Source organism: Penicillium bovifimosum, assembly GCF_028826915.1.
Source record: "Penicillium bovifimosum strain IBT 22155 chromosome Unknown utg000006l_segment0_segment0, whole genome shotgun sequence".
Lineage (NCBI taxonomy): Eukaryota > Fungi > Ascomycota > Eurotiomycetes > Eurotiales > Aspergillaceae > Penicillium > Penicillium bovifimosum.
The window spans coordinates 2,181,883-2,195,986 of NW_026622715.1; the positions used below are offsets into that span (position 1 = coordinate 2,181,883).

Genomic DNA, 14,104 nt, shown 5'->3' on the forward strand with positions numbered 1-14,104 from the left:
ATGGGGAAAGGAAAATAAGAGAGACGCGGTGACGAGGGGAGACACCGTCTTTATACTCGTGTTCCAAAGGCCGGTTGATCCTGGGGGGCGCAAAGGAGACGGAATTTCAATACGGTAACATTATTGTATGATCTGTATGATCAAACCAACATCGACGCGTCTTAATGCGGTAAAAGTGGGGTCACATCTCCTCACAACTATGCGTAACGTATGGTAATAGAGTTATGGTACCACACCTTTCCCAAAATGGAATGTCTGATCTGATTGATCATTGGCTGTACAATCTAAGCGAGACCGTGATCTGGAAGGTCATTGATGCCGCCCAACGTCACCCTCACCGCGTTCTTATAAAGGTCCTCCACTTCCGCACGCTCTCCCACCTGCTCTTGCGACTTTCTACCATAACCCAAGCTCTCCATCTTCAGATTCTCAACAAACCTCTTTCAAAACATCTCCCCCTTTCTCTTTAAATCCAACCATCAAAATGACTGGCGGAAAGTCCGGCGGCAAGGCTAGCGGCAGCAAGAACGCGCAGTCGTAAGTTGTTTACAATCCGCGCGTCTTTGCGCTACCTACCCTATGATTCAATATACTGACTTGAAATCTCTAGCCGTTCCTCCAAGGCTGGCTTGGCCTTCCCCGTTGGCCGTGTTCATCGTTTGCTCCGCAAGGGCAACTACGCTCAGCGTGTTGGTGCTGGTGCTCCCGTGTACCTCGCCGCCGTCCTTGAGTACTTGGCTGCTGAGATTCTCGAGTTGGCTGGCAACGCCGCCCGTGACAACAAGAAGACCCGTATCATTCCCCGTCACCTTCAGCTTGCTATCCGCAACGACGAGGAGTTGAACAAGCTCCTGGGCCACGTCACCATTGCCCAGGGTGGTGTCCTCCCCAACATTCACCAGAGTACGTGTCATCCTGCAATTCCAGTTTCGGGTTCATCTTGCTTACATCGTTTCCAGACCTTCTGCCCAAGAAGACCCCGAAGGCCGGCAAGGGCAGCCAGGAGCTGTAAGGGGGTTTCTTTTCTTTCGCGGGTTGTTTGTTTTCTTTTCCGGCGCGGATTGGTTCTTTGACACGATAATGGGGTTATGGGACGGGCACGTTATGGCTCTGCGTTTTCTTATTTTTTTTCCATCAATTTCCTGGTTGTACATTATGTCTACGGACATGGAATGATACCGACGACCTTAACTTGCTTGAGGCATTTTAACTATCGGATACTAGCCACGGGTATAAGCCCTATTCAATGAAAAACTCCAGGTCTTATCAAGTGCTGTTGCTCTCTGCACCCCTTGTTGTAATGTTTATCCTGTGGTCTATGTGTAGACAAGAAGCGGAGAAAACGTTCGTGGATATGATGATATATAGACGGGATATGTACGTTATATATATCTGGGTGTTTTGACTGATTTGTAGTCGCAATCTGCTTATTTACCACGTTTGATTATGGTTCCTGTCTCCGTAGTCTACAACTGTTGAAAAATATACCAATAGTTATTCTATTCATATTGATGTGTAATTGCCTTATGGCATCGATCCTCACATGTCGCGTCTTGCAAACTATCTCAGTGTGCGCCAGGGGGGTTGCGCATCTTTCTTTGAGTTAGTGTAATCCCAGCATCATATGGAAGGCATGAACGTACATGGCAAGATACGGGCGGGCAAGTTGCGCTCCCATTTGTTACCACCGGGTGCAGTAGGTGCGCGGTATGGGTCGGGGTGCTTCCAGCTCTCCAGGAGCTTCTCTGTCTCCCGCAGCAAAATCTAAGACATGTGTTAAGAACGTTGTTCAGTGAAGGAACCTGGTTTCGCATTACCTGTTGCTGGCGAGGATCGCGGACATCCTTATTGGCTTCGAAGAGGGATCGGATGTACACAGCTTGTCCACGCCATATCTGTCGGTGGACGGCCCAGTCAAGAGACAATTTCAAAGACCGCCGGTAAAGCGATCTAGATCAGGTCAGTGAGTGGTACTCCAAGTTAAAAGTATCCGGCCCTACTCACGTAACGGCGGAGGTGGACATCGTGTACGAATCTCGTTCCCGGTCCAATCCCAGCCAGTTGGAGATGTCAAAAACGAGAGGAAAAAGAGAGGAGTTGTAGAACAGGAATTTCCCGCACTGAAGGCTGTTGGGGGGATTCTTGGTGGACAATGGGTTCAAGTGAAGGTTCCAATGTCGTCAGGTTGACTGTTCTATCCTAATTCGTTCGGACAAAAGTGCTCGAATGGTCTTTCCCCGCCACCGTAGTGAAGAAGATTAGTCCGCCTCTGCCGGAAGGGCGACCGGTTTACCTTGGGTCCCGACCTAATCCGAGCTTGATCTTCTCTTATTTACTCTAATTTGTTCTAGGGTTGAAGCTTTCCCTATTATCTACACATTCGGTTCGGCTTTTTCTTCGTTCTAGTTGACAGAATCTGCCTTGATCATGGCTTCTCGAATCTCCATTGCGCGCCTCTCGGCCCAGCGCTTCACAGCCGTGTCCAGAGTCACTCCTCGGGCATCAACTCAGTTCCGCAACGTCAAGGGACTGTCTACACTTACGCGCAAGGCTTCAGCTCGATCAGCTTCGGGCTTGCTGCAGGTCTCCTCGTCCGGGTAAGCATGCATGGCATTCTCGATCACAACCTTCGCTCATGCAGTTTTAGCATCAATGTCTCGCGACTGAACCTTACTCCTCTTGGGGGCCACCAACTTCGCACTTATGGTAAATCGATCGTTCGATGCACCTTGTTGGTCAATTGCTGATCTAGTCTAGCCGACTCCATCGTCAAGGTCCCCAGCATGGCTGAATCTATCACAGAGGGTACCCTTAAGCAGTTCTCGAAACGTAAGTATCTTATTATTATGGTTGGACCATTTCGCATTTGCTGATCTCGCTCCACAGAGGTTGGCGATTTTGTCGAGCGTGATGAGGAAATCGCGACAATTGAAACGGACAAAGTAGGCGTCAACCTTTCTTTTTGCCATGTCGTCTAGCGGCTATCGCTAACCTGTTTTTTTTTCTGTCGCTTGCTAGATTGATGTTTCCGTCAATGCCCCGGAGTCCGGTACTATCAAGGAGTTCCTTGTGAATGAGGAAGATACTGTCACCGTCGGTCAGGATCTTGTCAAACTCGAGCTTGGAGCCGCTCCCGAAGGAGGCAAGAAGGCGGAAGGCGCCGAGAAGCCTGCGGAGCCCGAGTCCAAGAAGGAGCCCGAAGCCAAGAAGGAGCCTGAAGCCAAGGAGTCTCAACCCAAGGAGGCCGAACCCAAGAAGCCTGCTCCTCCCAAGGAGGCTGAGTCCCAGAAGCCTGCTCCCCCCAAACAAGCTCCTAAGGCGGACTCCAAGCCCCAAGCCGCTGAGCAGCCAACTCTTGGTGGTCGTGAGGAACGCAGAGTATGTTGATTTACGGGTCTCGGGTATTGATCTATAGCTAATCCTGAGTTAGGTCAAAATGAACCGCATGCGTCTGCGTATTGCTGAGCGCTTGAAGCAGTCTCAGAACACCGCCGCTTCTCTCACCACTTTCAACGAGGTTGACATGTCCTCATTGATGGAGTTCCGGAAACTCTACAAGGATGACGTGCTCAAAAAGACCGGAGTGAAGCTGGGTTTCATGAGCGCCTTTTCGCGTGCTTGTGTGCTCGCCATGAAGGATATCCCCGCTGTCAACGCCTCTATTGAGGGTCCCAACGGCGGTGATACCATTGTTTACCGCGACTACGTTGACATCAGCGTTGCGGTTGCCACCGAGAAGGGTCTTGTGACCCCTGTTGTCCGCAACACCGAGGGCAAGGATCTCGTTGGAATTGAGCAGGCCATCGCTGATCTCGGAAAGAAGGTTAGCATCCTTCTTCTCTTGAGTATTGTGTCCAATTTGCTAACCAAAATCATAGGCCCGCGATAACAAGTTGACCATCGAAGACATGGCAGGTGGTACTTTCACGATCAGCAACGTACGTTCCCTATTCTTATGTATGCCTCGATATCAGCAAAGCTAACTCAACGTAGGGCGGTGTCTTCGGCTCGTTGATGGGTACCCCAATTATCAACGCACCCCAGACAGGTATGTCTTCTCTCTTGTCAATCGTTGAGGTCAGAGTCTAACCTAGTCATCTAGCTGTTTTGGGTCTCCACGCCATCAAGGACAAGCCTGTTGCTGTGAACGGCAAGGTTGAAATTCGCCCCGTACGTACAAATTGGTTCCTCTCTATCCCCATCTCTATCTGGTCACTAATTTTTTTGCAGATGATGTACCTCGCTCTCACCTATGATCATCGTCTTCTGGATGGTCGTGAGGCTGTCACTTTCCTTGTCAAGGTATGTCCGATCCCCATGCCCCCTGAAATCAGATACTTACTCCATCGCAGGTCAAGGAGTACATCGAGGACCCCCGGCGCATGCTGCTCGGCTAGATAGCTCATGCTGTTTGGTTTCTTTATTCTCGTACCTAGAGCGGTCTTGAGCCGTTTGTAAATTATTATGCTCCAAGATATAAATGCCAATGTCATGGACAGATCTTTCAGTGGACTTCAAGTATCATTGGGTGGATTTAAGTGCATAACTTCCGAGCAGCTCTCGAAAGGTTGAAAATTGCATTGCGTTGATTATTGTGTATATTGCTATGAGACTGATGATGTAGTGATGTTGATTTCTTGTTATTTGGTATGGCAATTAGAAGACACCACACTGGTCTCGAATCCGCTGGGTCTCCTCCCGGGTCAAACCTTCTAGTTGACCACACTCTAGCTGCAGAATAACAGGTACATCTAACCCCTCCATAAGATCTTCGAAGAACTCGACGAAATGTTCCTGTAGGAAATCCATGGAGAACGTCTCATGAAGCCCCTCTCGGCTGACTGGTCCCGCGGTACCGTGTGGGGGTGGCATGTGCTTCAAGACCGATGCACGGCTCATCTCCCAATGCGCATCAAGTTCAAGGTCGTTGGCTGTCCAGTTGTAGAGTCTGCGTAGTTGGTCTGGGAAGCGAACGTCTTCTTCTAGCATCGCGTGAACCATGAGATGGGCCCCCAGATCGAACCAGCGTGTGTTGGATACATTGTCAATAGCGGAGTGGCAGAGGTCCATGAAATCAACTGCAATATCGGACAAAGGCGTGAATAAATCGAGTTCGCGATCTTTGGGAGGCTCCCAGTGCAGAAAGAGACTGGCTAGGTCGAAGATTCGCAGCTTAAGTTCTAAGTCCCAGGGCAGAGGAGACTCTAGGGCACCTCGATGAATAAGCAACCGGTGGAAGACTAGAAAAAGAAAAGTCAGAGAGAGAACAAGTCAGCGTAACTGATCCAAGTCAAGAAATATGAATTGAGATCCATGGGGAAGGTCTTATGCTGACGTTCAACCATGTCCGCAAACCATTGAACATGTTCAATCGAAAGTCCCTGGCGTATCGCTACGAAGATCCTGCTGATGGCCATGCAGACGAAGTAGTCGAAAATCATCAGATCCACGGTGGTCTGGGTGCTATGTGGTTCTTCCATTTTGAAGTCAATAGGTGTATATGAGACAAGGAGTTTGTGGAAAGGTCCTAAGCTTGTCCATGCTGCTTTTGAGAAAGGTAGCTTTGCCTCAGTTATGTGAGTTGACAACTTGGCGGTGTCGAATGTTTTATTTGAATCTCTTTTCTTAGTTTGTTTGATTGGGGAGGTGGAGAAGGGAAAAGGCGGGCGGGATTGGCAATTGCACGTGACTGGTTATCTCAGACCACGTGCTGATATGGAGAAGATCATGGCGTCATTTCTACCTAATACAGTCAGATAGGAAGGGCATTATGCATGAACTAGGTAATCCACCTGACTTTTCGACAATAAGGCTCACCCTATGGTCTTTCACCTCGAGCAAAAACACTATCCCTCCACCCCCTCTACCCTAGCCCATGCTCAGCCTTCTAAAACATAAACCTAGCTTCAACAAAGCAACACGCACTTTCACCATGGCATGGTATTGTTCGGGCTCGACCAATACCGAGTTGATTGAAAACCTCTTCAAGGCCGGACTGATACAGAATGAGCGTGTGAAAGAGGCCATGATTGGAGTGAGCATGTTTGATCTTTTTGTGTTTGTCTCTGAGATTTTAACATGACCAAGGTTGATCGAGCCCATTATGCTCCATCACGGCCGTACTCTGATTCGCCTCAGCCCATCGGATATGGGGCCACCATATCAGCACCCCACATGCATGGTCATGCATGTGAGTATCTAATTGACTATCTCAAACCGGGTGCTCGGGTATTGGACATTGGATCTGGCTCGGGCTACTTGACCCATGTCCTTGCCAACCTGGTAACCGACCCTTCTGGCAACGCTCAGGGACAAGTGATTGGTATTGACCATATCCCCGAGCTGACTGACCTGGCTCGCACCAACATGGGTAAATCTTCAGAGGGAAGTGAGCTCCAAAAATCCACCGCAGTCAAGTTTATCACCGGCGATGGTCGACTTGGGTGGAAAGAAGATGCACCGTACGATGCCATCCACGTCGGTGCCGCGGCTGACACGCTTCACTCAAGCCTCGTGGATCAACTGCGTGCCCCAGGCAGACTCTTCATCCCTGTAGAATCAGAGGAAGACGGAAGTGCCATAGGTGGCCTTAACGGTGGTCAGTATATTTGGGTTGTTGATAAAAAAGAAGATGGTTCCATTCACAAGGAGAAGGTTTTCCAGGTCAGCTACGTGCCCCTGACGGATGCTCCAAAATGAGGCTGCAATACAATTAGCTTACAGATTCGGATGTTACGCTCAATTAATAATGGCAATGAATTGGATTGACTTGCAGGAGGGGAAAAATGAAAAAAAAAGGATGTGCTGTTGTAGAACCCCTTGCTGTAAATCCTTCCAACGACTGCAAACTCCACGAAACACCTGGTATGGTTTACAAACAAAATAATCATCGGAACCCGCCTGGGAACTTGAAGCCTCCCTGGAACTGTGGGCCACCTTGCTGGAAAAAGAACTGTTGACCACCGAATGGGTTGCCCTGGAACGGAGAACCCCGCTGCTGTGATTCAGGATCGTTGGGGTCGTCACCATTGTCGAACCGTGCCCGAAGTTCAGGGTCCGATAGGACTTCGTAGGCTTCATTGATGGCCGCCATCTTCTTTTCTGCCCCTTCCTTGCCGACACCCTGAGCGTGAGCCTTGTCAGGGTGATGTTGCTTCACTAGCTGCCTATATGCGCGCTTGATTGTCCGGTCATCCGCATCACGGCTAACTCCCAGGACTTTGTAGTAGTCCTTCTGCTTGGAACGTTTGAGAAGTGTATGGGCCTTTTGATGGAGAGATTGAGCCTCTTGGGAACTCGGATGATGTTCCTTGGCCGAGTCGAGCGTACGTATGGCATCTTCGAATCGATCCTCGTCCAGGGCATTTTGGGCCCGATATAGGAGCCCGGCGAGCGAGTGAGGAACAAGTTGGAGAGCTTCAGTGCAATAAGGACCAGCCTTTTTCATCATATGCATCTGTAGTCTGTGAGTAAAGTGAGGGACATCGGAGACAAGAGCACAAAGTAGAAACATATGGTACTCACTTCACGGTAAGCTTCACAGGTCTTCTCGACTAGGAATGTGTAAAGATTGTTTGGTGCCAGGCGATGTATATGGCCAGCCTCCCTTGCTTCTTCAACGTCGGCCCTGACGTCTGCAATTAGACCACTGGATTCACTATCGCCGACCATCAAATTAGCCGCATTGCTGAACTTTCGTGCACCCAGGGCGGTATGCAATTTCTCAAGCTGCTTGGCAAGCTTGCGTTCACGTCGATAGAGGCGATTGCACGGTTTCGAGTCAGGATCGGCATGGAGACATTTGCGGATTTGGGCAAGTCCGCGGTCACTGTCCCCCAAAGAGTAGAACAACATGGACGACATTTGGAGGTGAGGCTCCATTAAGTTCGGAGACATTTGTAGTACATGTGCCAGATCACCGAGCCCTTCTTCCGTCTCGCCTCTTTCAAAGTGACAATGCGCTCGAGCCTGCCGCAGTGGCAGGGCCGTGTTTGCCTTTAAGATCGCAACGTTCGCCTGCGAGACACAGGTCTCCCAAGCGCCCTGCTTTTCGGCGTTGAGAGCCAAGGTAGCCGCGTCCCGTGCGAGTTCTAAGTCCTTGTAATCATCTGTTGACTTTTTCCCTGCCCGCTCGAGATCCTGCAAGGCCTCTTGCCAATGTGCGGAGCGTGCCTTCAGACGGGACCGCTGGAGTAGGGCGCCCTCGAAGTCTGGTTTGAGTTCGAGAACTCGATCGAAATCATTCGAGGCTTGCGAATTCTTGCCGATTGAGAGATAAGCCGCGCCCCGCTGGAAGATAGTTATATAGTTGGTTGGGTCGCGTGCGACGGCGGCATCGAAGTATACCACAGCGTCTCGAGCGGAACCCTGCGCAAGGTGAAGTTTGGCAGAAGCAATCAACTCAGAAAGGGGTGTTTCTGGGGTAATTTGAAGAGCAGAACCAGTCGAGAAACAAGCCAGAAAGACCGTCAGTAATTCTAAAGAAACGAGCATCTTGGCCGTTATGCAGTAAAGGTATAAACGAGAGGTGTTGGATGAAGGTAGGTAGTCTCCCTAGGACTGAAGAGAGAGGAGCATAGTCCAATACTCAAACTAATCAGGACACTCAAAGAAATAAGAAACCAGAGAGGACGAATGGAGGAGATGATTGTATACTCCGTGGCCTTTACGCCTCGTCACGTTCCGTTACCGTCATGTGACATGGAATTTGTCCGGGTTTCGCTCCGACACTTTTGGACCTTTCCATGCAACTTGAAGTATGCTTGTCAAGTCAATATGTCGAAGTATTCTCTGGCCTAGGCCTGGTCTGAAGTCGCTTTGGCGAGGCGTACATACTGGTAAATACTACTATGGTTAAGATTCTCGATCAGTGCTAATGCGACAAAAGTATCCGATGGCTTGTCTCCAGTACTCTTAACCAGAGCTCGCTTGCTCGCAGCGGAGCATACAAAACTTTCAGAACGACTAGCGGAAACGTTCGACGCAAAAACTGCCAAACGAGCTGGGGAATTGGCACCGATTGCAGATGTTTTGAAAGAATGGGTCAAGGCCAATGATGTATGCGATTGTTTCCGAGAACCTCTCTGTTACGAACCTCTCCATTGGTTCATTGTGACCTCCTCTACCGAAATTATACTAAACGTTTCCAGTCTATTGCAGAGCTCAAGTCCCTGCTAGCCGATCCAAGTACCGATGCCGAATTGCGGGCTTTGGCAACAGAAGACCTCGAGAGCAGTCACGATTCCCTGCCAACGATATCAGACCGCCTCAAGAAGTCTCTCATTCCGCGACACCCATTTGCAGATCTGCCTTGCCTGCTTGAAATCCGCCCAGGCGCAGGCGGAGATGAAGCAGGCCTGTTCGCCTTTGAGATGTTACGGATGTACGTCGCGTTTTGCTCCCGAAGAGGCCTCCGCCCAACTATTTTGAAGCAGGACACAGAGGTCGGCCCCTCGGAAGATCGTCTCAGTGAAGCGGTGATTGAGATTGAAGCCAATGGAGCATATGATATCCTACGGACTGAATCCGGGGTACATAGGGTGCAGAGGGTGCCCGCAACCGAGACTAAAGGTCGCACACATACCAGCGCCGTCAGTGTGATGGTCCTGCCGAGTTTTCCCGAGACCGGTGGCGATATGGATAATGCTTTGAATTTCGAAGACCCAAATAGCGACTATTATATTGATCCCCAAGAGGTGCGGGTCGAAAAAATGAGGGCTGGTGGTGCTGGCGGGCAACACGTGAATAAAACCGAATCCGCCATCCGACTCACACATATCCCTACAAATACGGTGGTTTCCATGCAGGATGAGCGGTCTCAGCAAGCCAACCGAAGAAAGGCGTGGCAGGTGCTACGGGCCAAGCTGGCTGAAGCCCGACAAGAGGCCCGCGAGCAAGAACTTGTGCAGCTCAGAAGAGGTGTCCTAGGTGGTGTTGCCAAAATGGGTCGGGGTGATAAGATTCGAACTTACAATTTCGGTCAAAGTCGCTGCACTGACCATCGCACCGGCATTACCATTCATAACCTGGATGGTGTCCTCGATGGCGGTGAGGGCCTCGAGACTGTGATGGAGAGCGTGCGAACCTGGATGGCTGATAACGAGGTTGAGGCCATGGTAGCCGAGGATATGGCGAAAGCAAGAGAGTGATCCTATAAGGATGAGAACGCAAGTGTGAAGTGTACAAAAAGATACCATTTTATTTCTATCAAGACAATCAATTTTGATCTACAAATACTTTCGCTCTGGATCCAAGAGGTCCAACCCATCCATAACCTTCTCATACCTATCCAAGAGTTAGTAACTTGTACTTCTTGACTTGGGTCTGCCACGAACATGGTGAATACGATGCCCCCACTCATGATCAACCTCGCGAGTCGAGGCATGGCGCCAGACCACAAGGTGAAGATACCTTCATCCTTGACGATCTTAGTAGCGCAGACAATGCTGTTTTTATAATGCTTGCTGGCCTCGAGGGATTGCATTCTGATACCATCAGTATATGTGTATACTCCCCTGGATGACAGTACTAACCTCGTTTTCACCGTGTCCAGCGGTTGCGTCACATAACTAACTCGAATTAGCTGTAATCTACTGCCTCTTGAGAAGTCAACACCTACACAGTGATCAAACCTGCAATTCCGCCGATGCCAAAGGTGGCCGCAGTACCCAGCTTCTCGCCAGGCGCCGTGTAGCCCTCTGCAAATTGCTTCAATGTTGTGTAGGCTGTAAACCGAGTGGCTGAGTTGGCAGCCTGTCTTGCTGTAGTGGGTACAAATCCCTGGAAGAAGCCCTTGACACCTCGTTCCTTGAAAATAAGCTTGCTACCGTGCAAGAAACCGCGCATTCGAGGGTTGGCAGACTTTCGGTCATCGATTCTATATACCAGGGTCAGTGGAAGGCCCCGCCCAAGACTGCGTGGATACACTTACAATTGAGTCTTGATGCTTTCAAAGGGAGTTACCGCCAGAAGGGACTCAGTGAATCCAGCACCGAATCCAGCGATAACCGTTCTTGGTCCTGAGATCTTGCCATTCTCATCTTGAAGGACCGACTTTATGGCATCGAACGCGACAAATCCTAGTATGTGTTAGTAGGCCAGACGGTCTAATAAATGGCAAGGAGGGGTGGGTCGTGGGGGTGCTCACGAATTCCCGCCTTGAGTGAATTTCCGATAATAAGGGTTGTACATCCTGCATACCACTGGCTTCCGAATGGAGGCCATGGTAGCTTTTGACCGTGAGCAAGCTGGCGATTGAGTTGGGTTCGGGTTTTCGCAACTGCACAAGGTTAGTGGTGATTGTTGAAAGGCATTGAATCCATACATTCGGCTGGGTATGTGATTGCTGTAGTAAAGGTACTGTTAGCTTTAGCCTACAGTAATAGGGAACTGATGGAGCTCTTACCGATTTCCACGGCTCCTGCAGTGGATCCCGCCAGGATGGAGCGGAGAGCGCTAGGCTGCCTGTTGATGAGCTTCAAATCAGAAAATAGCTTGATCTTGAGAACGGTACCTTTGCTTTTTGATCCTGATTTGCTGTCATCTTGTGGTTGGAGATTTGGAGAACTGCAGTCGCCGAAGCTCGGAGGTGCCGAGATATATACGGCCTTCGGCACGTGCCATTGCCGCAGCAGTTCCTAACTTCTACACCATTAAGCGGTCACCGTAACTACATGTACTTAGAGAAATCTACATAGTAACAGACTGGAGGGAAATTGTCAATTCACTAGCTGCACAGAATCAAGACCCGTTCAGTAGCCAGTGCTCCTCCAAAGTTTTTTTCTGTTTTTTTTGTTTTTGTTTCCGTTGCGGTTGCGGGGGCACATTGGCCATCGCAAAGATTGATAGAATGAGGATGAGGATGGGGAAGAGTGAGAGGGATAGGAAAGGATGAAATCATCACTCGTTGCAGAAGGAAAGTGGCATGGGATGCCAGAGAGACGTCGACCCCAAAATGTTAACGCCGTTTGCCCTGCAAATCCCCGAAACACAGAAATGCAGTATTCGGAAAGGAAGAGCACAAGGCGCCGAAAATGCATTTCCCCCAAAGATCCAACTTGAAGAATAAAAGGACCAGGACGGAAAAGACATATGATACAACGAACACCCGCATCATTATAATAAGAGCGGCAGAGAGAGAACCCACTAAAGCAAAAGAAAGAAAACCATGAAGAGAGGCATGCTGGCCTAGGAGGTTGGTGCTTGGGATTGACCTGGATTCGGCTGACCAAAGGTGATCCGGTTGGCGTCATTGTGTGTCCCACGGCGTTGACCCTGTCCGCGACCACGATAAGACCCACGACCCCGGTTGTAGTATTGGCCGTGCTGACCCTGACCATGTTGACCCTGACTGTGTTGATGACCAGGTTGGCCATTGTGGTAGTTGCGGCGAGGCTGACGGTCTCCGTTTGTGTTTACGGACCCAGCTCCAGTATCCGGCGGAGGGTTGGAGATAGGGCGAGGGATGTTCTCTGGAGAATCATAGACATAAAGTTTCTTATCGATGTTTTGCGGGATGGGTTGAATTTCGGTGCCCAATTCCTGTTCAATCTTGTAGAGATTGAAGCGATCCTCCCAGTTGATGAGGTTAATAGCGAGACCCAAGTGTCCGAATCGACCCGAACGACCGATGCGGTGAAGATACGTCTCCGCGTTCTTCGGGAAGTCGAAGTTGATGACAACGTTGACTGCTTGGATATCGATACCGCGAGTCAACAGGTCAGAGCAAACCAAGTTGCGGCACACGCCATTGCGAAAGTCGTGGAACACTCGATTACGGTGCTGCTGAAGCATCCGGGCATGGGAGTAAAAGCACGAATAGCCGAGTTCGGTAATCTTTTTCGCCAATAGCTCGACTCGGTTGGTCGAGTTGCAAAAGATGATGGACTGGTTGATCTGGAGCTTCGAGAAAAGGGTATTCAAGCAATGAACCTTTTGTTTTTCCTCAACGAAAGCATAGTATTGAGTAATACCCCGCAGGGTCAGTTCATCCATGAGGTTGATTTCGTAGGGGTTGCGCATGTGCTTGTCCTTGAAAGACTTAACGATCAAAGGGAAAGTAGCACTGAAAAGCATGACCTGACGATCCTTGGGGTGGAAAGAGAGCAGTTGCTCAATAACAGGAGTGAACTCGGGCGATAGCAATTTATCTGCCTCATCCATGACAAAAGTTGGGCATTCAGCCAAGTCGGCGACACCTTTGCTGGCCAAATCCAAGACTCGACCGGGGGTGCCGACCAGAATATGAACAGGGTCATTCAACCGGATGATGTCGTCCATCAAGCCGGTTCCACCAGTGGTGACCATAACATTGATACCGAGATGTTTGCCGAGGGTTTTGCAGACCTGGGATGTCTGGAGAGCGAGTTCTCGAGTGGGGACCAAGATCAAGGCCTGGGTCTTAGTGCTTTTAGGATTGATGCGCTCAAGTGTGGGGATAACGAAGGCAGCAGTTTTCCCAGTGCCATTCTTAGCTCGGGCCAAAATGTCTCTTCCTGTGAGCGCAACCGGTATTGTCTCTTCTTGGATAGGGGACGGCTTCTCGAACCCAGCCTCGAAAATACCCATCATGAGTTCACGTTTGATATAGAAATCCTCAAACTCGAGGCCTTTTGTGGCAGTGACATCCTATTCAGTCAGATTCAGGAACCAAATGCAGGTTTAGGTCGACGGTACCTCAGTTTGTGGGCGGGCATCTTTGGGGGGGAGATTCAATGTGTCCTGCAATCTTTTCTCTGGTGCTTCCCTGGTCCAATTTAGCGTTGTTTTTCTCCTCGCTGGAAGGTTGACTTACAGCTTTGTGTTGCTGAGCTGTGCAGCAAGTGCGTCAGCCATTGTGACGATGAGCTAAGGGGATGGAGTTCGGAAACAAATGAGTTATGCAGGATTGTGCGGAGTGTGCGCAGAAGGATGCGGAGTGTAGAAGCGTGCAAGGAGGAGACCGGGAAGAAGGAGGTTGTAAAAGAGGACTGTAGGTGACGAGACAGTGAGATGTAGGTAAAGTGAGGAAGGTAAGGTGAGAGCCAAGACTCGTAGACTTAAAAGTCAGGTGGATGGCGGGCTGTGGGGGGTTGATTATTGAGTGAGATGAGACCCTCTGTGAATG

The 14,104-nt window shown here is 49.9% G+C and overlaps 9 protein-coding genes across 9 annotated transcripts; 4 read left to right on the forward strand and 5 right to left on the reverse strand.

Annotated features, from left to right (window-relative positions):
- Positions 1–484: 484 nt before the first annotated feature.
- Positions 485–1,012, forward strand: N7515_008462 (histone H2A; the record flags this gene model as incomplete). The annotated part of the gene is made up of 3 exons (XM_056669206.1): positions 485–537; positions 611–903; positions 960–1,012. 3 exons carry the CDS (start codon positions 485–487, stop codon positions 1,010–1,012), a joined length of 399 nt encoding a protein of 132 aa, XP_056519036.1.
- A 608-nt stretch (positions 1,013–1,620) lies between these two features.
- N7515_008463 (NADH dehydrogenase [ubiquinone] 1 beta subcomplex subunit 9) lies at positions 1,621–2,024 on the reverse strand (the record flags this gene model as incomplete). The annotated part of the gene is made up of 3 exons (XM_056669207.1): positions 1,621–1,764; positions 1,818–1,950; positions 2,005–2,024. 3 exons carry the CDS (start codon positions 2,022–2,024, stop codon positions 1,621–1,623), a joined length of 297 nt encoding a protein of 98 aa, XP_056519037.1.
- Positions 2,025–2,427: 403 nt separating this feature from the next.
- N7515_008464 (uncharacterized protein) lies at positions 2,428–4,397 on the forward strand (the record flags this gene model as incomplete). Its single annotated transcript, XM_056669208.1, has 11 exons — positions 2,428–2,597; positions 2,648–2,706; positions 2,758–2,829; positions 2,887–2,942; positions 3,019–3,378; positions 3,431–3,823; positions 3,879–3,938; positions 3,994–4,048; positions 4,103–4,170; positions 4,231–4,302; positions 4,353–4,397. 11 exons carry the CDS (start codon positions 2,428–2,430, stop codon positions 4,395–4,397), a joined length of 1,410 nt encoding a protein of 469 aa, XP_056519038.1.
- Positions 4,398–4,656: 259 nt separating this feature from the next.
- On the reverse strand, positions 4,657–5,480 carry N7515_008465 (uncharacterized protein; the record flags this gene model as incomplete). The annotated part of the gene is made up of 2 exons (XM_056669209.1): positions 4,657–5,240; positions 5,336–5,480. 2 exons carry the CDS (start codon positions 5,478–5,480, stop codon positions 4,657–4,659), a joined length of 729 nt encoding a protein of 242 aa, XP_056519039.1.
- Positions 5,481–5,875: 395 nt separating this feature from the next.
- On the forward strand, positions 5,876–6,699 carry N7515_008466 (protein-L-isoaspartate O-methyltransferase; the record flags this gene model as incomplete). The annotated part of the gene is made up of 2 exons (XM_056669210.1): positions 5,876–6,034; positions 6,088–6,699. 2 exons carry the CDS (start codon positions 5,876–5,878, stop codon positions 6,697–6,699), a joined length of 771 nt encoding a protein of 256 aa, XP_056519040.1.
- Positions 6,700–6,886: 187 nt separating this feature from the next.
- On the reverse strand, positions 6,887–8,493 carry N7515_008467 (DnaJ and TPR domain protein; the record flags this gene model as incomplete). Its single annotated transcript, XM_056669211.1, has 2 exons — positions 6,887–7,456; positions 7,525–8,493. 2 exons carry the CDS (start codon positions 8,491–8,493, stop codon positions 6,887–6,889), a joined length of 1,539 nt encoding a protein of 512 aa, XP_056519041.1.
- Positions 8,494–8,758: 265 nt separating this feature from the next.
- On the forward strand, positions 8,759–10,148 carry N7515_008468 (putative mitochondrial translation release factor (RF-1); the record flags this gene model as incomplete). Its single annotated transcript, XM_056669212.1, has 3 exons — positions 8,759–8,837; positions 8,888–9,057; positions 9,150–10,148. The coding sequence occupies 3 exons, from the start codon at positions 8,759–8,761 to the stop codon at positions 10,146–10,148; spliced, it is 1,248 nt and encodes a 415-aa protein (XP_056519042.1).
- A 78-nt stretch (positions 10,149–10,226) lies between these two features.
- Positions 10,227–11,542, reverse strand: N7515_008469 (putative mitochondrial tricarboxylate transporter (Ctp); the record flags this gene model as incomplete). Its single annotated transcript, XM_056669213.1, has 9 exons — positions 10,227–10,284; positions 10,335–10,484; positions 10,533–10,568; positions 10,619–10,876; positions 10,931–11,078; positions 11,147–11,278; positions 11,324–11,344; positions 11,405–11,459; positions 11,513–11,542. The coding sequence occupies 9 exons, from the start codon at positions 11,540–11,542 to the stop codon at positions 10,227–10,229; spliced, it is 888 nt and encodes a 295-aa protein (XP_056519043.1).
- Positions 11,543–12,186: 644 nt separating this feature from the next.
- Positions 12,187–13,833, reverse strand: dhh1 (DExD/H-box ATP-dependent RNA helicase DHH1; the record flags this gene model as incomplete). Its single annotated transcript, XM_056669214.1, has 3 exons — positions 12,187–13,626; positions 13,675–13,744; positions 13,793–13,833. The coding sequence occupies 3 exons, from the start codon at positions 13,831–13,833 to the stop codon at positions 12,187–12,189; spliced, it is 1,551 nt and encodes a 516-aa protein (XP_056519044.1).
- Positions 13,834–14,104: the final 271 nt, after the last annotated feature.